The sequence below is a fragment of the Hyaena hyaena genome, unplaced genomic scaffold, assembly GCF_003009895.1.
Source record: "Hyaena hyaena isolate Hyena2069 unplaced genomic scaffold, ASM300989v1 scaffold_99, whole genome shotgun sequence".
NCBI lineage: Eukaryota > Metazoa > Chordata > Mammalia > Carnivora > Hyaenidae > Hyaena > Hyaena hyaena.
The window spans coordinates 3,749,600-3,776,958 of record NW_024080731.1 but is presented as its reverse complement, the minus strand read 5'-3'; the positions used below and the strand labels follow the sequence as shown (position 1 = coordinate 3,776,958).

At 35.4% G+C, this 27,359-nt stretch overlaps 1 protein-coding gene across 10 annotated transcripts in view; it reads left to right on the top strand.

The window, feature by feature from the left end:
* Positions 1-27,359, top strand: part of PPFIA2 (PTPRF interacting protein alpha 2) — a 110,563-nt gene that overhangs the window by 53,761 nt on the left and 29,443 nt on the right. For 6 of the 10 annotated variants that reach the window (XM_039235562.1, XM_039235558.1, XM_039235557.1 and 3 more), the window contains 3 exons: positions 11,151-11,159; positions 20,289-20,370; positions 24,404-24,604. In XM_039235562.1, the coding sequence (XP_039091493.1) occupies positions 11,151-11,159; positions 20,289-20,370; positions 24,404-24,604 (292 nt within the window). The remainder of the gene's footprint in view (positions 1-11,150; positions 11,160-20,288; positions 20,371-24,403; positions 24,605-27,359) is intronic. The other 4 variants (XM_039235566.1, XM_039235564.1, XM_039235563.1 and 1 more) reach the window with 1 other exon arrangement.

Sequence of the window (27,359 nt, the reverse complement as noted above, 5' to 3'; positions counted from 1 at the left end):
AAATGGCATTACCATTTCTAACATTCATATTATGAGCAACTAGACCTGAGAATTTCACCTCTTCCCTTTTCTAACTGTCACCCTGATATTTAAGAACCTATTTCCCTTTCTTAGCTCTCTAGCCAATGTTTTAATCTAAAACCTACAGTTACTTGCTCAAGATGACCAACTGAAGTCAGCCACACAAATACAAAAGTTAACTGTTGCAAGGAGACAAACTTACATGGTCTGGCTCATAAAAACCTGATTTTCTTTTCATTGTTTCATCTGAGCATAATATTTTTATTGAAGTATAATTAACATAAAATGTTATATTAGTTTCAAGTGTACAACATATTCCAACTTGAGAACCTATTTGATGATAGACAAAGGAGTCGCAATTAGAGCTAAAACTGTCAGCTTTATTACCAAACTGTTAGAATATGACTTAAGTACATGGCAAATAAAAAGGGGGGGTTCCTAAAACTGAAGCCCAAAATTCAACATACTTACCTGACACAGAAAAAGTGGGGTTGTCACAGGCTTCCAAGACACACAAGTATAATCCCCACTTCTCATTAAAAATAGCCTCTACAACATTATGATTTTGTAAATGTGTCTCTCTAGAATCAAGGACTATAAATTCACAAGGAAGGAGATGAAAGTTTAGGTCATTAGCATCTAAAAGAGTTTTTAAAGTATCAATGTTAGTGTATTTGTATTCATATCTCATCATATTTCTTGTCTTTATTTTCCTGGAACATATTTAGCTGACAATTTCCCATATCACCATCTCTAGAAATGTTGGGCTTGTGGCAACTTTCCTGAGTCCTTAGAGATCTGGAAATACAGCTACATCTAAAATTAGTTGATAATGGCCAGAAGTATAAAACTATTGGTTTAAAGTAATTTTCCCTTCAAACTTTAAAGCTACTCCTCTTCTCACTTCTAGTTATATCCAATGTAAATTAATTGTCACTTTTGTATATAACATGTAGAGTTTCTTCTCCATTTCTCTCTGACCATGTTAAGATTTTTCTCTTTGGGGTTCAGAAATATCATAAGCATGTTTCCATTCAAATATTTTTTGTTTCGTATTTTTACTTTATAGTTTCAATCTGAAGACATGTTAATCTGGACTGTTTTACATGTATTGACAAAATAAAAATTCATTTTTAGGCTCAACTCTATTTTACAGACTTTTGAGATTAAAGATGAACTTGCTGTTTCAATAGTAATACACCTAACTTTCATGACAGTCTTTGGTAGTCAGTGAACATATTAAAATTGACAGAATATCCTGTGAATGTATATATATCTCTAGATATATATGTTCTGAAGTCTTTATCCTAATTTTGACCTGCTAATTTTCCTCCTACATTTTTATACTGTATAATTTTTTGAAACATACATGTATACTAAAATCTTTCATAATTGAGACCAAAACTGAAAAATACCATATAAATATTAATATACTAATTTATCATTTTCACTCTTTAGTTATAATATAGGTAATATATTATTATGTTGGATATGCTATATTCTTCCAAAAGGATATCATTGCTAAATGAATATGGATTTGAAATCAATTTTTCAACATCATTAAAATGAAATTAACATTCCAACTCAGCTATCAGTAGCATCCTCCAGAGAAGCAGTTTTATCCTTGAAGCATGGCAGTCATAGTTAATCACTACCAATGAATCTTTATGTTAGAACTTCAAAGACATAAAAGTGAAGCTCTATAGATTTAGTTAATTTATTTCCATTGCAGTCCTAAGGGTCTTCCTCAGTGCATAATCTTTAATGTGTTTTGAGATGGCACTTTTAATCTTTGGCACTTGGAAGGTTCAGAGTTTGCATATCTCTAAGTAAAATAAATATCACTGAAAATATTCATAATTAAAGGTACCACATAAATTCCACAACATTCTCTCATTTAATAAATATTTATTAAGTGTCTGTGTGCCAAGTTAAACTTACAAATGAGTTGCATTCCAAAGGTTAATTTGTAAGACATGTGTTGGAAGATTTGAATATATTTTCCCATCGAAGTAGTGCTATATAAATGAAAGGTAAATGTCTTTGCTTCCTCCTCAAAAGTCTATTTTATAAAACCTGTTATAGGAATTGAATCTGACTAGATTCAAGCAAAAGTGAGAATTCATGGTAGGTTATTAGAGTATCAGAGATTTCAGAAACAACAGAGCCAGGACTCCTCCAAAATTTCAACAATATGAGATTATGAAATATTTCTGTAGAGTGTTGTCAAGAATTCATATTTTCTTCTTTTTTTAGTGTTTATTTCTTTCTGAGAGAGAGAGAGAGAGAGAGAGAGAGCACACATGGGAAGGGCAGGGAGAGGGAGAGAGCAGATCCAATGCAGGCTCTGCACTGACAGCACAGAGCCCAATGTGGGGCTCAAACTCACAAACCGCGAGATCATGACCTGAGCCAAAGTTAGACACTTAACTGACTGAGCCACCAGGCACCCTAAGAACTCATATTTTCTGTTTCACCTCATTCAAAATTGTAAATTACTGGTTGAAAGCATGTGATTGGCTTAGTGTGGAACAGATATTTGTACTTGGATCAATCAGTTATAGTCATAGGTTTATTTCATACAGACATGACTGCAGGAGAACATTATGGGGACTCAACTCAAAAGGACCTACCAAAGTAAAATACTTTAGAACCTAAACCTAATGTTGTCAATATTTCTCTGGGAAAATGTATCTCGATTTCCTACTCGAAACTTCACAAGTATGTCTTCTCTGCCTGCACTGAGCTAGAGCTGTCATTCCCTTGCCATCTGAGTCTATGTAGCCCTGTCTGGCTCCAAGTGTGGACAATTGTAAAAATTCCCTAAAGTAAGAAAATAATGATATCTGAAGGCTAAAGGCCAAAATACATTGATTTCTTTTTTTAGGAAAAATAAAGCTAAGGAAATTCAAAGTGTTTTTTTTTTTTAATTTTTTAATGTTTATTCATTTTTGAGAGAGACAGAGACAGACCATGAGTGGGGGAAGGGCACAAAGAGAGGGAGACACAGAATCCAAAGCAGGCTCCAGGCTCTAAGCTGACAGCAGAGAGCCAAATGTAGGGCTCAAACCCATGAACCTTGAGATCATGACCTGAGCTGAAGTTGGATGCATAACCAACTGAGCCATCCAGGCGCCCCACAGTTTTTTTAATAACTGTATTTAGATATATTTTACCTATTTCGAGGAAAGAAAAGAAATCAGAATGAATAAGGCTGCTCTTTTGTTATTATTTTTTAAAATCTTTTTAACATTTATTTATTTTTGAGAGACAGAGCAAGCATGCAAGCATGAGTGGGGAGGGGCAGAGAGAGAGGGAGACACAGAATCTGAAGTAGGCCCCAGGCTCTGAGCTGTCAGCACACAGCCTTATGCAGGGCTCGAACTCATGGACTGTGAGATCATGACCCGAGCCAAAGCCGGAAGCTTAACTGACTTAGCCACCCAGGTGCCCCTAGGGCTGCTGTTTTGAACCAACTGTCCAAAATTCATAGATGAGAATAAGCAGAATAAAAGTGTTGTATAGTCTCTATACTTTGTGATCAGGGGAAATATTTTTGACATGGAAAGAGTAAAATAAAAATTAGTAGTAAAAAATTAAAACTTAAGATAGTTACATGTACTAGAAGAATGAATGACCTCCTTTTTAAAATAAGCCAGTATCATTTGTCTTTATTGAAGTATATCCTGGATTAATGGAATACACAAGTGATAATTTTTTACTCATTCACTTAATGCCTATTATGTCCCAAGAACTATGTTAGACACTACTGATATTCAAATCACACAGTTCCATTTTTCAAAGCACTTGTAGAAATACAGACATGAAAACAAATAATTGCACTTAGGTATTTCAGAGGCCATGATCATTTCTCTACATCACTAGTCTTTGAACAGAATAAAAAAAAAGTGCCACAAATCTAAAACTACCTAATGTTCTTATTTCAAAATTGTTCTCCAAGCCAAGGACTGCTGACCTCATTGTTAGTTTCCAAAATAAATCTATAATATTTATTAGATTATTTTTGATCAGTAAGAAAGGAGATTATTGAATACCAAGAGTAAACAGAATCCTTTAAGAATAAGCTGTGTCCTTAAACTTTTCACACATTTTCTACACATGTAGAGGAAGAAAAGTGCTGTAGAAACACCATTTTTTGGGTTCAGCAAGGTATTTAATTTACTTCTAAACACAAGATTGGATTGAAACTAACAAAATGGATTTATAACTGATGAAAGCATTGTAATCAAAGGAGCTGAACAAAAGAACTGGTGAGGACTAAGTAAAATAGAATGTGGCAGACTCAGCACTTTCACAAGTGACTTAAATTAGAATATCAAATTTGTGAAAGAATGAAGCTAGAAGGAATACTTAATATTTTAGATAATTTATGTTATTTAAGGAAAACCTTTACATAGAGATCCAAATCTAACAAGATATAGTTTAAAAAGAGTGTTTATATAATTCTAAATCCAATTTTATGACTCTGCCTACTGGTTACTTGTATATGGGGAATATGGTATACATGTAGGTATAGAACGATCTTAACTGCAACTCTTAAGATCTCTGTTTCTGCAAAAAAGACAAGTTAGCAATGTCTGGCAAGGAAGTTAATGATTTTCAATATCCATAAAAGCAATGGATAAGGCCAAAATTCTATGTACTGCTCAGATTATAGCTAGATATTGTGTTAATTTCTGGGAAATATACTTTAAATGGATGTATTCAAACCAGTATATGTTCCAAAGAACATGACCAATGTAGCAAGATTATATCAAACCATGTCTTCAAGGTGTGCTAGAAATAATTAGGAATGTGTGGGGTATAGACAACAAAGATCCAGATTTTGCCAAGAGAAAAAACAATCAGATGTGTTCTTTATGGCTTCATGATAAGACCTTGGGCCAGAAGTCAGAGGTTGTTACAGATAAATTTGAGTGACTCTAATTAAGAACTGCTAGCAATCGCTTATATGAGAGGAAAGAATTAGCCACCTGGGAAGAAAGCTGTTCCTCATGCTTATGACCAATATAGACCTGCCAAGCACGTGTATGTGGCAGAATTATTGTATGGAGGATTCAAATTATATGACAGATTGAATTACATGTTCTTCAAATTACCCTCTCCCTAGAATTCTGTGATTCTCTATAGGACTCAGGAGAACCTAGGCTTTCTTTCTTTTTTTTTTTTTTTAAACATCACAGTGCCCAGCATATTGGAAGTACTCAAAACATATTTTCTGAATACTTGAATGCATGAATAGAAGCTGGGTGGGGAAGGAACTCTCAAGTAAAGAAAAAAACATAAGAAAATAACAGGAACTAGGGCAGTGACTTCTACTCAGATGACCAAATCAGAAAACTAGGCTTCATCTTTGCCCTTGTCCTTAATTCTTCCTCTGTGTACCTCTGTCCGCTTCTGTATACTCTTGCTCCATACTATCTATTTAAAATCTCCCAAATGTATTGATTGTCTTCTTTCCTTTTTCAGACCATCATAGTAAAACCATTTTACATTTCTGGCTTCCTGTAATCCGTTCTTCACACTTAGCTAAAGAGATCTATCTAAGTTATATTTCTGAACCTGCCTAGAATCCCCCAATTATTACCTAGCTTCTCTAGGACAAATTCCAGATGATTTTGTATTGCCCACAAATCCCTGCATCATCTGGTCCCTATTTATCACACCAGTCTTATCTCTCTCTACTTCCCATCTTGTATGTTATTGTCTTAATATACTTAATATCTAATACTTGTTTGTAATTACCCCTGTCTCCCTGGGTACATACATTTTGTCCCATTTTCCTCCTCATACTTTGTATAGTGATAGTATTTATTATATATGTAATAAGTATTTGATAATCACATTGAGCAGTTACAGTATTCGAGGTACTGTACTACATATTTTACATGTATTCTCTCTTAACTTTCACAAAGCCTTCAAGGTAGCTTTCCCTCCGCCTGTGAGGAAACATAGCTTTCCAGGCACTGTGCTATACTAGAGTCTGGATCTCTTGAATCCAGCTTTCCTCTAAATTATTTGGGATCTCAGGGTAAAGCTGCAATTTAAAGTATGTTGTTGCCTGTCAACTGGACCTTATATATCCTATATAGTTTGCATGGTTTATATAGGGAGTCGAAAGAGAATCCCTCACCCTCTTTATACTCTGAAAAGAGTAGCATATTTTTTTCTAGACAATAGTTTGTCATCTGACTCTATCTCATCTTTCAACATGAGCAACAAATATATTCAAACCAAACACTTTTTTTAAAGACTGGAAGGGGAGGTAGTTTCAAGCACAAGATGTAGCTCAAGATGTAGCTATGTTATAAACTTGCTTTTTTTTTTTCATATAATTAGCCACACATAATATCTCAAAGTTTGATGTAAGAATGGTAATGATCACTTATAAATAAGCTATGTAAGAAATTTAAGTGTGTGCTTGAATCAATCTTACACTATTCATTCCAGTAAAACTTAAAAAGTATCAAATACCAAGCATAATTAAGCTCATTTTTTAAAAGAAAAAAGTCACTAATTAGGGTACCTTTAAATATAATGCTGGAAAGAATTCTCCACATTTGTTGCCACAAATATAGGATCTTATATTTTAGCTCTGCATAGGTTTTTCATAAAGTCTTTGAAGATGCTATCTCTTCCCACAGTTATTTAAAATTAGCCACCCACCGACCAAGATTCTCTTCCTTGTTTCCACATTTCTAAGGACAGCAGTGATTATCTATATCTTGTTGTCAGAGTTCTATTTTGAAAACTAGTTCTATACCAAAAGATAACCACTAAAATCATATGTATGTGTACATGTATATTTTATGCACATGTATGTAAAAATACAATGAAAGGTTTTTGTTTCAGATTTTATAGAACCACTTTAGCTGGGTTTGACTGAGTTAGATTTGCTAGGTAAATGAACAAAATTCTTAGAAGAAGAATAATGTTTTCTTAACCTCTTTGAAAGAGTCTCAAGAATCTTAAACTTTAGCTATTTGAAATCAGCCTTAACTTTATTTTTTTCCTTCCAATTTTTCATTTAAATTTTAGATAACATATAGTGTAATACTGGTTTCAGGAACAGAATTGAGTGATTCATCACTTACATACAACATTCAGGGCTCATCACAGCACGTGCCTCCTTAGTACCCAGCAACCATCTAGTCCATCTCCCACCCACCTCCCTCCAACGACCCTCAGTTTGTTCTCTATAGTAATGAGCCTCTTGCGGTTTTCTTCCCTCTCTTTTCCCCCCTTCCCATATGTTCATCTGGGAACATGTTCATTTGTCTCCAGAATTCCACATATGAGTGAAGTCATATGGTGCTTGTCTTTCCCTGATTGACTTATTTTACTTAGCATAATACACTCCAGCTCCATCGACTGATGAATGAATATAGAAGACGTGGTATACGTATAATGGAATATTACTCAGCCATCAAAAAGAACGAAAGCTTGCCATTGCAATGACACAGAATAACTTCAAAGAAAAGTTATTTCTGAAGCAGTATGTTGATGAACCACACTGAAAACTTCTGAACCATTTCCTTTCATTTATAAAGATCACTAGAAATATGCTTACTATTTATTTTCAATGTGCCTCTTGTCTTTACATAAAGTAAACCTTTCCATCACCCTGGGGTGCTCTATATCCATATAGATCACCCACTCACAACTTAATATGTAAGTGTCATGGCTTCAAATGCTATTCTCGTTTACTCCAAGTCAGACACTTTCCATGGTCATATTCTGTGTCTTCGCATCACCTCCAAATCACTCGTATTCCAAAATTACTAATTCATACTAATTCAGACAGATCATTCCTTCTTAACCATAGTCTTCTCTCAGCTTTGCTTTATCATTTTCTTCCACTATCATTCTTCTTAGCTTCTATCCTTTCCCAACATAGTTGCCCCTTTCTGTTCTCTTCTTCCTTCCTATTTAGCTTAGATTCCATGTCCATGATTTCAACACATTCAAACATTCCTTTTTTTTTTTGGCTCCTCTTTCATTTGGTTGTATCCACATGCCACTATTGCTGCCACCAATGAATTTTCTTTCTCTTTGTCTACAACTGAACACCTCTATGCTGCTGGAGAACATTAGAGACAAGACTTTGGCATTTCGGCTGTACCCTGTAATTATAATATTTTTCTCTTACCAGTCTTGTGTCTACTCTCTGCAGCTTTTGTTAGAGACCTCCACTGTTCTCAATCCTGCATCCTCTGCAGATTAACTCACATTCTGCCTTAGAGGGAGAGAGAGGAGAAACCATCTGAGTGCCCTGAATTATTTGCTGTCAAATGCATACTAACACTAGTCCCACAGGAAACTAGAATACTCTCTTGCTTGAGTGCCCATCTCTTCCCAGTCTCTCAGTCGTGTTGTACTGACTTCTCATTTGCTCTTATACCTTCAGATTCTGCTCTCTTCTTTAAACATTCTCGGGTTTCACCTATTAAAAAAAATTCTTTCTTTATTCTACTTTTCCACATCAGTTACTACCCATTCACTCCCCAATCTGGTGTTAATGATTGTTTTTAAAATCTTTCTGAGTCACAAATTGGAGCCTTAATAAGTGAGAGACAATCACATTCCACATATGAAGCTCATGTAGTAAATTATGTATCATGTGAAGTTTTAACATTCAGAGTTGACTAGTTTATAAACAGGAAAAGGCCCATTCATGTAGTAAGAGATCTAGAAGATTAAAATGAGACATCTGAACAGTTTCAGGCACCATTTTGGAAAAAAGACAGATGTTGGCTGGTAATGTCTTCTTGTGTCTGGATGTATGCTGATATTCCCAAGGAAAACATGCCAATAATTGAATTTTATCATATTCATTAAATGGTAACTTAAACCTGTTCTTTTTCTATGTCAATTAAAACTTGTTATTTGTCTATTACTCACAGTGATCTTTAACTGAAGAACATTTATTTTTCACAGAATCTGTCTTGCTATCATAACCTTGACAATCTGGAGTGATGAGAAAAAGAATAATGAGGTTATGTGTTCTTGTAAATAACTACTTGTAGGAATGACTATAGAAAGAAGAAAAAATTAAATACTTTATCCAGATGGAAAAGCTCTGCAAATATATATTCCCTCTGACATGAATTTAGAGTATTTATCACAACATATGTCAGAGTTATTTGTCCTTTGCAGGACTTTTTTTATTTTTTTAAGCCGTGAGCTGACATACTTAATATTCTAAAGTGAAGTAACTGCTTAATATTGCTTTTAGTTGATTATGAAGAACAAGAAACTCATAAAAACTCTGAGAAATCAGAAAACTTATACCAATTGATAACATATATATTAGAACTTTAAGCAATACTTTTTGAGTGTTTATTTTATATTTGTGTTTCCTGTTTATTTTCATAATTTATCTTATATTCTATATTTAAGGTATTTTTATTGGTGTAAGTTTCCTATTTTTGAAAATGCTAAATGAAGACATGGGGACTATTAATATTCTATTGTGTGCAGATTTAATCAACCTGTTTTATTGGAGAGCAATTCGTAGATAACTGGTAGGCTGAGAAAGATGATTTTGTCCATGGGAATAAATGGCCCCAAATACTTTTGGCAATTTTCCTGGAGAGCTCAGAAATTGCCTTTTTTAAGAGCTCATCAAAGAGTTCACAGATATGTTGACGGGAAGCCATTTTAACAACTTACAAACTGTCTCTTTTTGGTTTTAATTTTCTTTCTGTTCTATGTATGATGTAAAAAACATGCCTTAAATTTCTTAGGTCATTATGGTGCCAATGTGTATGAACATTTACGTTTTTGTTTATGTGAAAACTTAAAGAGCTTCCCACAGCTGTTCTGGAGCTAAGGTCAAAGAATATGCATTTCTCCAAAAGGCCTATTTAATAAAATAATACATGGTTTCTCTGAATGAATGCATTTAGATGAGGCACGTACAGGGTGTTCCATTGCACGCGAATCTTTTCTTTATAATGATTGAGCAATAAAAAAAGAAACTCTCTAAGTTGCCTAATTTCTGAAATATGGATTTCTGCTTCACATTTTGTTATATTTAATATATTTTATGAGTTGTAGTAAATGTTTTATTTTTTCTAAGAATTTCTCTACTATGCTTGTATAGAAAATTCAAAATAATATTACCATGGCTTTTTGTTGAATTATTTAAATTCCATATTTTCCCAGTGCCACTACTATATCCAGGGAGCAAGTGGGCTACCTCAAAAATTATATTTAAATCAATGCTTTTTGTGATAACTTATGGTAATATTGGTGAACCAAACTAGTTTGATTTTTCCTCAGAGCAACATTTATAAACATCTGTCCAAATAAACGTTTCTATTGAAAGAGACTCAGTTGGCACAAACAACATTTATTTTGCCAGTTCAAACAGGGAAGGAGGAATTATTACAGCAAGGGGAGAAGAGTCATGGGATTATTTTATACTTCTCATGTTCTGATTACTAACAAATGCACATTTACAAAAATTATTATTCTTACAGCATTTGTTAGAATATTAAAATTATTTTAATTTCCCTCTTGTTCCAGATTAAGGTATGGAAATTGAAAATCAGAACCTGCTAGTAATTTTGGCCAAATCATGTATAAAAACTAGAACCCAGATATTCTGACCTTCACACCAGTGCTCTCTTAAGTTACTGCCTCTCCAGGGATCTGTTGTACTTTTTCTTGAGTTCGAACAGTAGGCATGTAAGGCTGCATGAGAATCTGGGCACCATTTTGTAAATTACTGCTTTTATTTGTAAAACAACCCAGGAGTGGCCTGATGTAAAGCATGTTCTTTAATAAAGTGCCTGATTTCTTCCCGGGGTATACTAGAGGCTGGGAAAAATGTGGTCATGCATGTTTCAGAGTGGCTCATTTTCAAGAGACAGACTTACTAGTCAACAATTAGACCTGCCCTCAACCTGATCATGCTTTTGGACGCAGTGAGTATGTGTGTCACGGTGAAATAAAAAAAGACACCATGTCTTTCTCATATCTGAGCTTTTGCACATCTGAAATGATGCTCTTGTTTTATTCCATGGCTTTCTTTGGACTAAAATGTATCCATTAACATTTGTGTGCTTTTCTTTTCCATCCATCCTTCTCCATCTCATGAAAAGCACATCTGGGTAAGTTGAATGACAATGGCTGCTGAACATGTTTATTTTCAGCACCATCCTTTTTGTCTTTTATCTTTAGTATTTCTCTTTTCAGTTTTAACACAAGCTGCACTGCCTCTGACCTAAAATGAAAATTGCAAAGTGTATTCATTTCCACACTGTAAAAGGAATCATTGGTTCAGAGAAATGTTCACCCTCAAATTAACTATGTTGGCCTTGCAGGCACTTCTGTTTCTTCAGTTCTATTAGACACTCATCAAAAGATATTCCAGACGTCATTTCCTTCCTTTGGGAGTTATGCTTTAGGAGTTAGTGTAGCACTCAGTGAGGCTTAAGTAATAGTTGGAGGCCACTGTGGTATTTTCGACTGTGCTGCATGGCTGGGTTGGCCTGTGTGCTCATTGGTGCGTGGTGGCTCTCCATCCACATTCTCTTCCAGAAACAAACTTCTTTGTTAATTACTAGCTTAAATGAGGAGGGATACATGCTGGATATTCCCCAGTAGGACTTTTACACCTAGGTTCCAAAGCAGTCCTTGGTTTTGGTTAATTCCTTTGGTTTTGTGTGTGCTTTCCATTGTTTCCTGTACTACAGGTTAATTTTCAAGATTTAAAAATTGAAACGTCTCAGATTACAGTACCAAATTTTAAATCTTTCTCCTTAAACTAAAATTAAAACATGTTAATTATCTATTCCTAAGACAAATTAGGCTTCAAAGTAAAACAAATTATGCATAACATTTATGAACTATTTACAATGGTATAAACTTTTGTGCTGGTAACACGGTGAGCTTTTAAAAACACTTCTGTTTGGGAAAAATATTGCTTTTAAATTGAAAGAAAATATATATCTATATATACTTTATACTTTATATATATATATATATACACATGCTCAGTAAGTAAGATGTCTCCAATGAGGTGTAATTATCCAGGATGCTATGGAGAGTGTCAATTGGCTATATCGATATTTTATATACCAATACAAGGTTATATACTTGTAGTATTGCTTAGTTCATTAGTACAGTTTATATATGTTATATTTTTCTAATTTTAAGGTCTAGTTACTACTACTAATTATTTAGTAATGCAGAATTTATTTCAGCTAGGATAAATTATGATATTAAAGTAAAGCCTTTAGGGTATTTTTCAACTATGATAGCCAAATTTGTAAGCTCTTTTTAAACATAATAAATATTCTAGGTATTCAAAACATTGTTTTCATGTCATCATGTAATAATCAGTGTTCTGTCTTCTCATGGTGTTTAAGTTTCATGAGGAAAATAATCCCAAGAAATAAAACTTCATTCCCCCTTCACTTTTTGAATTAAACATTGAAAAATAATAAATGCATGGTGCATTGTTATTTATGGACTTTAAGAAACTGATGGAATTGTCTTCATTCTAAAATTCAGACTCACATTCAAATACACATTCCTGGAATTTAACATTTTAAGACTTTAAAATCATTTTCCTGGTAGAATTACTAAAAGAAAGATTAGGAGGTTAAAGTGTCAGGAAAAGATAGTACACACTTAGTGAAGATGGGAAATTTGAGGTGGAAAGATTGTTCATTGAATTAGGAATCAGAAGGTAAGAATGTAAGCCACAGCGTTCCCATTTGCTTCTTTCATACCTTTGAGTGATTGACATATTCTCTGCACTTACTGATACTGCTGTCAACCTCCTTTACCTCACACGAGTATGAGAAGATATGTATAACCTCAGAAGCATGAAAACTATAAACTTCAAAATCTGAGCTAAAGAGAGCAAAAATTAGATGAGGCACTCAGGTAATCTAGTCTAAATGGTATCTAAATAACCTGAAAATTACCAGTGTTCCTCCACTAAGTCTCACATTTACTATCAGGAAGTATCTAGGGAGAATAAACCATAGAATCTTTCAAAAATGAAAGTGTTTAATGGAAAGTAATACAAGTCCCTTTAGTTTTCAGTAACAGCATGAGTATTTGTATTGCTTCATCACATTTCTGTGTGTGCATGTGTGTGTGTGTTTATACCTTTTTAATGGCTTTGAAACTGATTAAATTCAAAATAAAGTGAGGAAGGGAATTATGTAAATCCCAACTGAAACTCGCAAATAAATTTCATTTCTGAGACTATGCCCTCCATTTCAGAGCAGCTTGAAGAAAAAAGGTTTCAATATGAATAAACTTTGGCTTTAATGTAGTCAAACTATTTCACTTTCAAACAACCTAGCATGTGTTCTTGGAATCTAAATAAAATACTACTTAGATGTGTGATGGAGTTTCATATGCACTTCATGTAAAAGTGTGCCATGATAGGACATACACACACACAAACACTTGCACACACACAATCACAGTATGCTCTGCTTTTAAAATCAAGTCAACCTTGTTAATGTTGAACCCGAAACTCTTAATTTTATGGAGCTAAATATGTATATTTAGGCAATCAGTGTTCTGAAACAGCTGATTGGGATTTGTGACATTTCTGTTTAGAAAAATTATGTTAATTAAAATATACATTTTCAGCTTGCACATGTTAGAAAAAATGTGGGTGGTACCACATTTTGTTCATACTTGCTGACCAGAATTTCAAATAGTTTCTCAAATATGTAATGTTGATTTTCATAGAATTGATCAACAAGTCTATATTTCTGGATGGTAGACTTACATAGCTCATCGTCTGTTTGGAATTTGAGATCATAGCCTACTTACCCTCCTGACTATTGAATTTTGATGGAACAATTAATACTGGTGTGAAATGAAGTATAAGGAAATTTACTGCTCGCATTGTGTAAGGGAAATTTATCCTCTGGCCTATACTGTTAAGAAGTAGATTCAATTGTCAAATTATTTTGACTTGGGTTTTATTGTTGGTTCTTATCCAGCCGCATATTTATTTCCTGGTTATATCAATAACTAATTATTTGCCATGTGCCACAGTAAATTAATAAGCCCTTAAGATATATTTTTCAATCAGAGAATTACCTTTTATTACAATTATGCAAAATCAATTGAACTGACACTAATTGCAGGAAATCCAGCTTGTCCATCCCAATCAGTTAATCAAGACCAACCTCGCTTCCTCGGGCAGAGATGCAGAACCTGATATTAGGGAGGAACAAGAAAAGAAAAGACAAAGCTCCTTTTGTATCTGATAATGTTGTGAATTAAAGGGTGTGATAGTGAGGGGGTAAAGATCATACATATTATCCAGGAGGTCAAATAAATATGTGCCACCTCTAAATATAAATGAAACACAAGAAAAGAAAGAAGAGCGGGAGAATACCATTTTACTTAGTACTAACAGTAAAGGCTTTTAATGTAATCAAATTATTACAATCAATTTATTCTCCTTTTTCAGTTACAAAAATTCAAAGAGATTAATTAGCTAAAGAATAGAATAGAATGAGCGTTAAGAAAGGTAACTCCGTGGCCAAGTTTTTTGGCTCAAATTCTGGCTCCACCACTACTGACTCTGTGCTCTAAGTGGCTTCTGTTCTTCAGTGTCCTCATCTGCAAATGAATATCAGTATGTATCTTATTGTTGTGAAGCTTAAAGAAATTATATATACAAGGCACGTATGATACAGTTTCACACAGAATATGTGATAATGCCTGTTAGCTATTGTTTTCAGGGATCCAAACCCTAATTTGTCTACATCCAGAACCTTTGCTCTTTCAAACCATGATATCATAGCTCAGAGAATAGAAAGGGGTTTAAAGGAAACAAGAAGTCACATTGGAAAAATCTGTTACAGTACATACTATATTAAATTTTAATTAATCTAAAATTACATTTCAATACATTTTTAAATTTTAAATGAGAGGTATAGTAAGTGCAATAACTAGAGTATACACCAGTTATAATATTCGTGTAGAAGAGAAAATTAATTCTACCTGGGAGAGGTCTTGTCATCTTAACAGGGAGGACAAAGCATTAGCTATGCCTGAAGGACAAGTATGAGTTTGCCATGATCATGATGCAAAGAAGAATGTTTCACTCAGAAGAAAAAGGGAGATAAAAGTCACAGAGGGTCAGATAGAATGAGATATTGGGGGAATGGTAAGTATTTCAGTACTGATTGAGCAGAAAAGTCTGGAGAGAGTTAGGGCCAGATTACTAAGGGTCTTTTCCATCATGCTGAAATATTTGACATTAATTTTAGGACAACAGGGAGGTTTTTAAGTTGGCAAGATTTAATAAAAAACTCATATTTAGGAAGTTCTGACTGGGAGTTGGAAAAAGGGTGGAGAGAGGGAGTACCAAACAAGAGACAGAATCTAGGAGTCCATTGCCATGATCCAAAAGTGATGAGAATTTGAACAAAAGTTTGGTAGTAGTCATTTTGCAAAATATCTTATGTAATGTTAAAGAGTGAATCCTTTTCTCTTTCTGAGCAGCCAGTATAGGTAACTGCTAAACAAAACGCTTGTTCCTTTTTAAGATGCGATGCATAGTTTGATGTTAACAAAAACAAAATACTTGCAATTCCCCCTGCGATCAAATATCCCAGGTGGTTGTCAACATTGAGAGTTTTGTGGATTATAGTATAACAGTCATTCAAGCTATGTTCTTGGCTAGAGCAGGTGAGGAAAATTGTGATGCAGTGGAAGAGCAAGCTCTCATCTCTAGGACTTTAGAGTTTGGGGTGGGAGATGAGGCGCACACATGTGGTGCTAATCAATAATCTCTGTGAGTGATACTGACACACTAAAAGTTTCCAGATTTTTAAGGATAAAGAGTCCTTGTGGAATGGGATTATCACAAAATGAAAGTAAGGGTCATAGTTTAGGCAAACAGTAAGATTGTGATAGTTGAAGAATGGAAAGAACTTATCAGCCCTGGAAAATGGTGCTTGCAATGACAAAATTAGTAATGCACAAATTATATGCAAAAGTAGGTTTTCAGTTCTGGTTAGATGAAGACGATCAGAAAGATAAGTTAAGACTAAACCTATTTTCATATTCATAATTCAGGTTGGGGTTTATACTTTAGTATTTGAGAAGCCATTGGGAGGTTTTCAGAAGACAATGCTATGACAAGTAACACCTCACATTTAGTCACTGCTTCCTTTGTGTGAGGCACTGTTGTAATCACATTATGTATTTAATTACATCTCATTTAACTTTCATTACAATCTTTGAGGTAGGCACTAGTATTGTCAGCTTCATTTTACAGATGAAGAAACTGAGGCACAAAGAGGGAAAGTGACTTATTTGTCAGCTAAGAAGAGGAGGCACCAAAAATCAAGCCCAAGCCATCAGACTTTAGAGCTTCTCTCTTAACCTGTTTTGCTATCACAGCAGATTTTTTTATGTCTGGGTATTGAAAGGGTTAGGGACCAATTAAAAGGTTTAAAAAAAAAAGAAAATATAGTGCTGGCAAAAATAGAAAGTAAAGAAAGATGAAATAGAAAAATATGAAGGCAGGCATTAAATGGAAGGTGACTGAAATCACCATCCTGAGTGACAGAGCAAAGGATACTGTATAGTACTCAGACAGTCATATCACAAATTGGCAATCCCAAAATAGCACTGGAGGCTAAGTGGTCTGAGACTAAAGTCTATTTTTACTGACAGTGATGAGCCATTCATGTTGGGAAAAATAGAAGAAAGGAGACTTTACAGACCCTATGGTCTGTGACTTTTTTGAGTAATAAATGAATTTTATTTCTCAGAGTTTAACATTCTCTTGAATATTTTGATTTATAAGTTGTGTTCTCCTACTGTGAGGGCATGAATAAGGGACTTTTCATACCCCAAGATGAACCAAATTTGTTAAGTAGTCAGTCATCTGATTTTAATAGACCTACCATGTACCACGTTTTGTGTTCAGCAAAGAATAAAACCGACTGCATCTCTGAGTCAATAAATGTTAAAGGTACTTTCGGTAAGAATGCTTAGTATATATACTAGGGGCTTATCAGAAGATGTAGTAAGTATTGCCTCAGGGACAAAAAACGAATGATTCAGAGAAGTATTTTTGTATGTCTCTGCCTGGCCTTGTTCTAGATGCTTCTAATTATCTTTAAACAGCTTATGTGAAAACATCCGTCCTCCTTGAGCTTATATTTGATTGAGATATAATAAACTGGGTTGTAATGATACTCTGCATTAGAATATAAGTACTGTGGAGAAAATAAATCAAGTAACAGGGATAAAGAATGTCTAGTTGGGATTAAAGGAGGTAGGAGAGAAGATACTCAAAGAAAGTAACATTTGAGTAAAGATTAAAACTAGGAGAGGGAGTGAGCCATGTGGAGATGGAGGCACATGCATTCCATACAGAGAGAATAGTGAGTACAAAGGCCTTGAGGCAGAAAGAAGCCTGAACTATTTCCAGGATCAGTGAGGAGGCCAGTGTTGTTACATGAGGTAGCAGCTGAATTGGAGAGGTGAAGAGGGTAGGGGTGGATCCTAACTGCTGCTTTGGCTTTTCTTCTCAGCGAGACAAGAAGTGATTAGAGATTATGAGCAGAGAAGTTACATTATCTGACTTAAGTTTTAGCAAGTTTAGTCTGGCTTGTGTGGTAGAATATTTTCAGAGAACTAGTTAGAAGTTTCACAATTAAAATGTTCTAACTTTTAAAAATGGCTTTTGGGGGCACCTAGGTGACTCAGTTGGTTGAGTGTCCAACTTCAGCTCAGGTCATGATCTCATAGTTTGTGGGTTCGAGCCCCACATCAGGCTCTGTGCTGACGGCTCAGAGCCTGGAGCCTGCTTCGGATTCTGTGTGTCTCTCTCTCTCTGCCCCTCCCCCACTCATGCTGTGTTTCTCTCTGTCTCACTAATAAATAAGCACTAAAAATTTTTTTAAAATGGCTTTTGTACAGCTCATATAATTCACTTGTGAAATGTTATGTACTTCCTAGGTGTTGAGTGCATATTTAGTTGCCTTTTTACTAAATGTGGCAAAAAAGAAAAAAAAACAGCTATAAATGTCTATTTGTTTCTTCCCCTTTAATGTCACTGAGCTGTTACATAACTAGAAGTGTTTCTTCCCTATTGGATATAACATTACAACTCTTAATAATACTCCTCAGCCTTGTGGAGGTCTAACTTCAGTCGTCTTGCAGACAGTCCATGCTTGACATTACTGCATATCCTGCTTGGAACGCCTTTCCACATGCCCTTCAAAGCCAGCTCAATCGTCAAATGCCTTCACCAAGTGTGTCCATTGCTATTAACCCATTTTCAAAATTCTCACACTCAGAATGTGCATCACTGAGTTTTAGCATCTCTTTGTGTATTGTATTGTGTTCTGGGACAGTTTGTGTGTTTGCTTTTTCTATCTTACTAAGGATCTTGTGAAAAACTAGCCCATGTCTGTATTTTCTACACTGAGCACAGATCTGAGCTCAAAACAGGTGCTCAGTGAGTACCTGATGGTTGGTTGTTTGCCCTTTCAACCCATTTCTATCAATACCAGTAACAGTGAGAGTAGACTATTCAAGTCGGGTTTTCGATGAAGGAATGTCATTGGGAAGCCCAAGGGAATGGGAAGCCAAGTGAGGAAGTCCCTCTAATTTTCACTTCAGATTCAGGCCACCAGTATCACTTTTCCCTTCCTCAGTGCTGAAAAACTTACTTGCAGAATTTACCTATGCTTTCTGTGCTATTCAGATAAAACAGCAGTTGTCTTATGTGTGTCTTCAGCAGCTATAACTTCAGTCTTTGTTTTGCCTCTTTGTTTCTTTTTCACACTGAACTTTTGCTGGTAGCATCCACTGAAAATATGGAAAGTTCTTACCAAAAAGGGTTTTTGATTATGTACAGTTGATCATTGAACACCATAAGCTTGAACTGCTCGGGCCCAGAAATGCAATTTTCTTCAATAAATACATTACAGTATTGTAATGTATTTTCTCTTCTTTATTATTTTCTTAATAATATTTTCTTTTCTCTATATTGTAAAAATATGGCATAAAATATGTATAACATACAAAATATATGTTGACTGTTTATGTTGTCAATAAGGCTGCTAGTCAAGGCTCTTACTAGTTACATTTTGGGGGAGCCAAAAGCTAAATGCAGATATTTGACTATGCAGGGAGTTGGCGCTCCTAGCCACCATGTTGTTCAAAGGTCAACTGTAACTTAACGAATTATAAAACTCAGTTGATTGATTGATAGTAGGAAATAATCAAATATTTCATTTTGGAGTCCATATATGATATTATTGATAGATTCCTAAGCATGAAATACACACATTCAAAAGAGTGAATATGCACTACACTTTTATCATAGTAAGCATACTAAGGAACAGAATATATTTTCCAATATAACCCTGGTCAGGTATATATCAACTTCAGTTACAATGAAAACACATATTTGCTATTTCAACAATAAATGACTCAAATTGGCTTTGTAAATGGATTTCAGTTATAAGGCTTGGTTGTAAGGACAATGATTAATAATGCATTTGTCTAGGCTCTTTACATGTTGCTGTCAGAAACAGCCATTTGTTTTTTCACTTTAATTAAAAACAGGAGTGATTATCAATGAAAATTGAATGAATGAATGAAAAATGAATGTACTATTGAATTTCATACCTTACATTGCTTTCTAATGGTAGAAGTTCATTTTTCTCTGAGTTTTCTTTAAATGAGAGGCAATTTCATAGTCTAGATTAAAAACAAAAAACTCCTAATGTAGCTACCTTGACCTGGAAAGCATACCGAAATGAGGCACATCTCTTAAATGGGGCTAAAATAACCAAATTTATCCACTGCCTCTATATTCAGACATTTTCTCTGTCATTGAAATAGTAAGGGAAAGTAAGTAGGGTGAAAGATGCCTCATTTAGATCCCATAATGTATGCTTGAAAATGCCTATGTGGGCCATTTTCTTGTTAAAGAGCTAAGATATTTGCTGATAATATAATTCAGCTTCTTAGTCCATTAACATTTAATGTTTGAATTTTGTGAATAAATGTTGGGACAAATTATGTTTAGATGTCAGTGTTTTACTCAGAACCAATGGGTGATTTCCATGTATTACTAAAAGGAAGAAGGAATTCTGTTATTCTGTATTAACTCAGAAAAAGCTTGTGAAGGATTATTGTTTTTTTAAAAATATTGTCATTAAATCAATCACTACCATCTTTTTCCATGCTACCTGACTAATGATCTTTGCTGTGTACTTCAGGCATGAACTTCTAGAAGAAGCTCGGAGGAAGGGATTACCTTTTGCTCAGTGGGATGGACCCACTGTAGTTGCATGGCTGGAGGTAAGAGAAATAAACCAGAAAGCTCTTAAATTAATGACTTCAATTTGATAGTGTTTCTAGAAACCGGTGAAGATGGGTTCCTGAAGTCACAGCATTCCACTAACCTGGAGTAGCTTATAAAGGGAATATTTGCTTTTTCCAGGGGGCTATAGGCATTGTTGTGATGCATTCTTGTGATTGTGGCAGAAGGAAGCACCCAGGAGGATAAAAGGAAGTTTCTCTAAATTTCACTATCTTCATCTCTAGAGTAAGGGAAGGCAGGTATTGAGCCACATTTCTCTTGGTGCAAGAAAACATCTGCCCTAGTCCATCAGTCTAGATTTCTTTCTCATCAGCAGGTTTCAAAGAAGAGCCATCTCTATATTCAACCCTGTTATCCAGGATATCACTGTCACCTATTTGCATAGAGAGCCATTCCTTTGCTCATAGAATAATTCCTGAACCTAATTCTCTAAAGCCTAGAGGCCAGCTAGGTTTAGACACTTGGAATTAAGCAAGAGAATACTTATCCCATTGTTCTCTTCTATATCTAAAGTGAATGTAATTCAGCATTTTCTACAGAACACAGGGGCCCGGAAAAATAAAAACAATACCTGAGCACAGTGGAGGGCAATAGAAGTAGACTGCAACAGTGAAGGAAACACATTTGACCACTTCATACCACTGAGTAGTAGTGTTCCCTTGCCTGTTCCATTCAGTCCTCTAATATGGGCTGCCCGCAGCCACCAGCATATGCCAATGTCAGGGCAAGGAAAATGGGTTTATCTTGCCTGGAAAAGGCAATTCAAGACCATTGTTTTAAGTGGTTGGGGATTATAAAATCACTCACTTTCATATCATATCCAGGGCTAAAAAATCAATCAATGATGTAAAATTAACACCCTTTTTGTTTTAAAAACAGTCTTTAATGCATAGATATAATAACATGCTTTGCATGTGTCTTGCGTTATTTTATTCTCTCGTAGCAGTCCAGGAAATTTTAGCATATTAGTTATCAGAGCCGCTTCTTCCAAATGTGCTTTTAAAATGACTACACTTTAAAAATCAATTATAAGTCAAAATGCTTAAGAAAGCACACCTCGAAATTAATAGCAGCTCTTTGTCAGTATCACTCCAGTGAAATGAGCTGCAGTGACAGAGAGTTAGCTCCTATTTTGGCAGATGATGAACAAACCTTTAGATTAAAAAAAAAAAAAAAAAGATTTACTGACATGAAGGGGCTAGGAAATGACAGGCAGTGAAGTTTTGTGCTAATTAAACCTATCTTGAGCACATAAAAATTGCTCATAATGTGCTTCCGAAAGTGACTCAAATTATAAAATGGAATAAACAAGATGAATGAGTGAGGTGATCCAATGAGCGAGAGCTCTTAACTCTCACATCCTTTAGCACCTCCTCGTGTGCACAGCCTGCTCAGAGTGATGTGTAGAAGGAAGTCTGATGCTTCACACACCATTTATCAACACCAAAATCTTTTTGAAAGTCTAATTAGAGATGGTACTGATAACAATGATTTGGCAGGCATTTGGGTAATATTACTTAGTGTGGGGATCAGAATATCTTAAAAAAGAAGGAGTGAAAAATCATTAGAGTCCAGTGAAAGTATATTTAGATGTTTACTTATTTTGAACAAGTTGAGTTGATGAACTAAGAAGTTAAGTCCCATCTTCCATCAATGGTATCTAGTGGTATCTAATGGTACCTGTCAATGTAAGGCCAATTCCTTGTGCCTCACCTGCTGGAAGTCAGTATGAACTATTCAGTCATGTGCTCTACTTAGATTCTCTTCTCTCCTGTCTTTTATCTCAGTCACAGCCCAGACCACATTGATCCAAAGACTTGGCTTTTGGTTTGTTTGTCTCCCTGATAAAAACAAGTAGCCTTCTAATAAGACAGAATTTTTTTAAATAGAAGGATGTCTAGGTTAATTATCTATTACCATGTAACAAATTATACCAAAACTCAACATTTATTTTCTTCATAGCTTCTGTGGATCAGGAGTCTGACTTAACTTAGGGCTTTTTAAAAAAAAAATTTTAACATTTGTTTATTATTGAGAGACAGAGCATGAGCAGGGGAGGGACAGAGAGGGGGAGATACAGAATTTGAAGCAGGCTTCAGACCTGAGCTGTCAGCACAGAGCCCGATGTAGGGCTCGAACTCACAAACCAGAAGATCATGACCTGAGCCGAAGTTGGACGCTTAACCGAATGAGCCACCCAGGCGCCCCAAGCTTTGATCAAGAGTCTTTCACAAGGCTGCAACCACGGTGTCAGCCAGGGTGGCAGGCATTTCAAAGCTCGACGTGGGGAGAATCCACTTCCAAGCTGACTCCTGTTTTCACAGCCATGATTCAGTTCCTTGCCAGAGGTTGGCTAGAAACATCAGTTCTTTGCCATCTTCACAGGGCTGTGCACAACATGGCAGCCAATCCCCCAGAGCTAGAGCTCAGAGGAGGGAAGGAGAGCTGACTGGCAGGAATGAAGCCAGAGTCTCTTTATAACCTAATCTGGAAAGTGGCATCCTGTCACTTTCATAATTCATTACACATAAGTTGCTTTCAGCCCAGTCTGAAGGGCAAAGAATTACACCAAGGCAGAAATATCAGGAGGGGCCCCTGGATGGCTTAGCTGGTTAAGCTTTCGACTCTTGATTTCGGCTCAGGTCATGATCTCATGGTTCGTGGGATCTCTGTCAGTGCAGAGCCTGCTTGAGATTCTCTCTCTCCTTCTCTCTCTGCCCCTCCCACACTGGTGTGCTCTCATTCTCTCTCTCTCTCAAAATAAAAATAAATAAGCTTTTTACAAAAAATTCTTAAAAAGGAAAAGAAATATCAGGAGGAGGAAATCCCAAAGACCCATCTTGGAAGCTGCCTACCACAATACCAGGAATAATAAAGCTGAATTTCTTTGTTTTATAAATGAAGAAAGTAAAGCTGAGATTTAGAGAAGTTAACAGGGCCAGTGACACTGGAGGAATTACAGCCCAACCTTCTATTCCAGAGCTCTTGGCATTGACTTTTGCTGGTTTATAGCTTTTCTTCTTTCTCTTACTCTCACTCTTGTCACTCATGTTCTCACCCTTTTGCTCATTCTATTCACATCAACAAATATAATAGTCCAAAAAATCAATATTTTGGACATTTAAAGACCAAGATTTAAACTGCTCACTTGCTTGTGCCCTGCTTCTTACTCCTAGTTAATGATGGTGGGGAGGGAGAACGGAGAGAATATTCCATTTTTAAGTGTATGTAATTCAAATGCTGCAACACAATCCATGTGAATTGGCATTCGCCCAGTGCTTAAGGTGTGTGCAGACACTGTGCTGTGTTCATTGCACTACTGATTCAGTTGTCTTTCAGTAGCATCTTAGCAAAGTTGGAAAATTGGAATCCCTAATTTCTAATGCATTATTCATTTTGTTACTCTCTTTGCCTAAAGTTTTCCAGATGTTTATAACTTTAGCCTCTTCCTTTCACATATCATCTTATTCTCCAAACTTTGTCCATGGAGAACATCAATTAAGTTGACACAACTATCACATGAGAAAGGGGGCTAACTACATACAATGTTGGCTTCAATCTCTTCCGTGGCAGAATTTCTCTGCACTCAGAATTCCAAACGAGAATTATAAACTGAAATCATGCAATAAACAAATGCCAGTTGAGCCCTTACCAACTTCAGCTTGTGACTCTTCTTGCCCTTAACTCAGTGGGGGCAGGGGAAAATTGCTGATGTGCAGCTACTATGTCTAACCTAATAATATAAATTAGTTGTTAAATTGCACACCCTGGAAACTGGATTTCAAATCTTTGTTTCTATCACTGCCTAGCTGATATTTTTTAATAAATCGCTTAATGCCTCTGTGGCTCTGTGTCATCTGGGGAAAATAATAATAGCATATATCTTTTGGGATGTGGGCAATAAAACAGTTCACACGTGTAAAGTGCTTAGACAAATGCCTGGCACATAAGAGAGACTAAGCTGTTAACTGTTAGTATAACCTGTGTTTGTATTTTTTCCCCATCCAACAGCTCTGGCTGGGAATGCCTGCTTGGTATGTAGCAGCCTGCCGAGCCAACGTGAAGAGTGGTGCCATCATGTCGGCGTTATCAGACACTGAGATCCAGAGAGAAATTGGAATCAGCAATCCCCTGCATCGCTTAAAGCTGCGATTAGCAATCCAGGAGATGGTTTCCCTAACAAGTCCATCAGCTCCTCCGACGTCCCGAACTGTGAGTCAGCCTGAGCTCCTTCCCTCTCCCAGTGCTGGGCAAATAGCATCTTTAAGTCCACAGAGCGAGACTGTGGCAGCACACATTTCAATGTCAGCATGAATTATTCTGAAGAGATTTCACTTGCTCTTCATTAACCTTGCTGCTGCTTTTAATAGGTTTTCAAGTGAGGAGCTGTGATTCCTATCAGACTGGAAGGCTGCAACCAAGATAGACTTGTGAGCTAGTTTCTAACGGAAGTCTAGGGTTTTCTCCCAGGCAGCAAGACCCCACTTTGCTCTTTTTTAGGATGTTCCCTTTTTAAAAAATGCATCATCCACCATCTCAGGAGATGAGTTGTTGGCGTTAGTGCTTTCTGAAGATGCAATACTTAACTCACTACTTCTTCAGCAGTTTTCATAATTATGAAAATGTGCAGATATTTGATATTTTATAGATACCAAGTGGAATACCTTCCTTCCAATTCTGTTTGCTGCTCATTTATTGCTATTCTTCTATAATTTTGTCCCTATCCTAGTGTTAAGAAAGAACAAAATATCTTTAAAAAGTGCATGCCAAATGACAAGTTCATACACTAAGAACAACTCCAAATAATATTCATTCTTTTTTTTACTCCATTTATGAATTATATCTTTTGCTGATAAAGGATATGATTTCTGATGTTAACTGAATTTAAATTGGGAAATTTATTATTCTTATGCAGAATAATAAGATATGGAAGAATGAGGTAAATTTTAATAGCAAGTAAAAGATAGAAAACTGTTATTACTTTATTGCAATTTTCAGGCACAAATCTAACTTGAGCTAACTTTTTCTATGTGGTCTAAACAGCTTTAAAGAATTGGCTTTTCTTTACATTCCTTCCCAGTTTACTAGATTCTAATGCCAGAAATACCAGGTCAACTTTAAAAAGGTTTTCTGTCTCTTGCATAATTCCATTTTTACTTCTTTCTAAATAAAATGTAGAAAAAATTTTATAATTTAACAAACTTATGTAAAACATTATAATGTAAATGATGTTGTATAGTATAGCTAAAGTATTACTCAAGCTAAAAAAGAATACAGACTGTTAAAAATAAAAGCTGAGTAGGCCATTAAAATAGGTATTGTAAACCAAATTCAGATCTCATAGAGTTTCCTGCATAACTTCCAACTGACAGAGAATCATCACAACTGGCTTATATCAACACTCTTTTCCTAAGAGCCAATGCATGCATAATTGCTAAAAAATGCAAAATTAAGAAGTCCCAATTTCAAGATGAAAAGTAGCATATACTTTATATTTTTATTTAGCATCCTAATCCATTTATTTCTTAATGGAAAACAGAATAATTGAGCACTATTTTTCTAAAAATGTCTAAGCAAACTTAAGAAATTTAAATCACAAACTATTAAAAGTAAAAGTATACTCAGTTGTTTAAAGAACAGTCAAATGTGAAGAGAATTTATGAGACTCTTCATGATCTAGCCTCAGCTTCATGTCCTCAGGTCAGGACCCCAATAACACAGAACTAATTTGAGTTTGCTAAACATTTATGCTCTTGGGTGATTATGAGGCTTTGTAATTGCTCTTTGCTCTGACTGGAACATTTTCCCCACCAGGATCACCGTCCTTCCCCAACTCATCCTTCACTGAGTGAATCTTGAATGTTTTTCCTTGAGAAACCTTTCACCAAGCACCAAAATCTGGTTTGCTTCCCTTCCCGAATTACCACTCTGTGTACTTATAAAAGCTACTCTATAATTTTCTCTTCTTCATTTACCCTACACTAAGCCAACCAAAGATATCAGTTTTCCACAGTCCCCATGCCTTAATTCATTGCCTGGCAAATTGGAGAAAGTGGTCAGTAAAATTCATCTTAAAAAGGGTGATTGTATAAGTAAGTCGCTCTACCAGCCATCACAGAGGATATAAAATATACTGACTTTAGAACGGATAACTATGGTAAGGAAGGTAAGCCTTGTCCACCACTAGATTAAGAAGGAGATGATATAGTTTCATTCCTCAGTTTTAGGTAGTAGCAAAGAGTTGTGGAATTCCAAAGAAGGGGAAATATTTCTGGCCTAATAAGGCTTCAAAGATGATTTAACATTTCAAAGACAAGCAATATATTATTAATTATTAAAAATTATTAATTTTTCAATATTGACTTTTGGACAGATTAACTTTCAGTCTTTTTTCTTTATCTTTTTATAAAAATGAATTATTTCACATCATATTTTATAGTTTTCTTTTAAAATGTCATAATATAGTATAAACATTTTCCTCATTTTATTAAATATACAATTGTAATATGTTTAATTGCTGAATAACTGCTTCATGGAAATACCACAATATATTTAACCAAATCCCTAATATTGGACAGTTTCCTATTTGACAGTTTTCATTGTTATTCACAATACCATAGTGGATACACGTGTAGTTATATTGTTGCATAAACTGATTATTTCTGTAGCAATATTCCTGTATAGGGCATTTATATTCTTATTACTTTTCAATATTGATTGCTAAATTGTATTGTGTAGCCTTTTCTTCATCCTTTCATCAGCATTATCATGCTGCTTAAATTATGTTTTTAAAAGGGCTACTACACTGAGGCACTGGGTGGCTCAGTCAGTTAAGCATCTGACTTCGGCTCAGGTCATGATTTCATGATTCGTGGGTTCAAGCCCCGCGTCAGGCTCTGTGCTGACAACTCAGAGCCTGATGCCTGTTTCAGATTCTGTGTCTCCCTCTCTCTCTGACCCTCCCCTA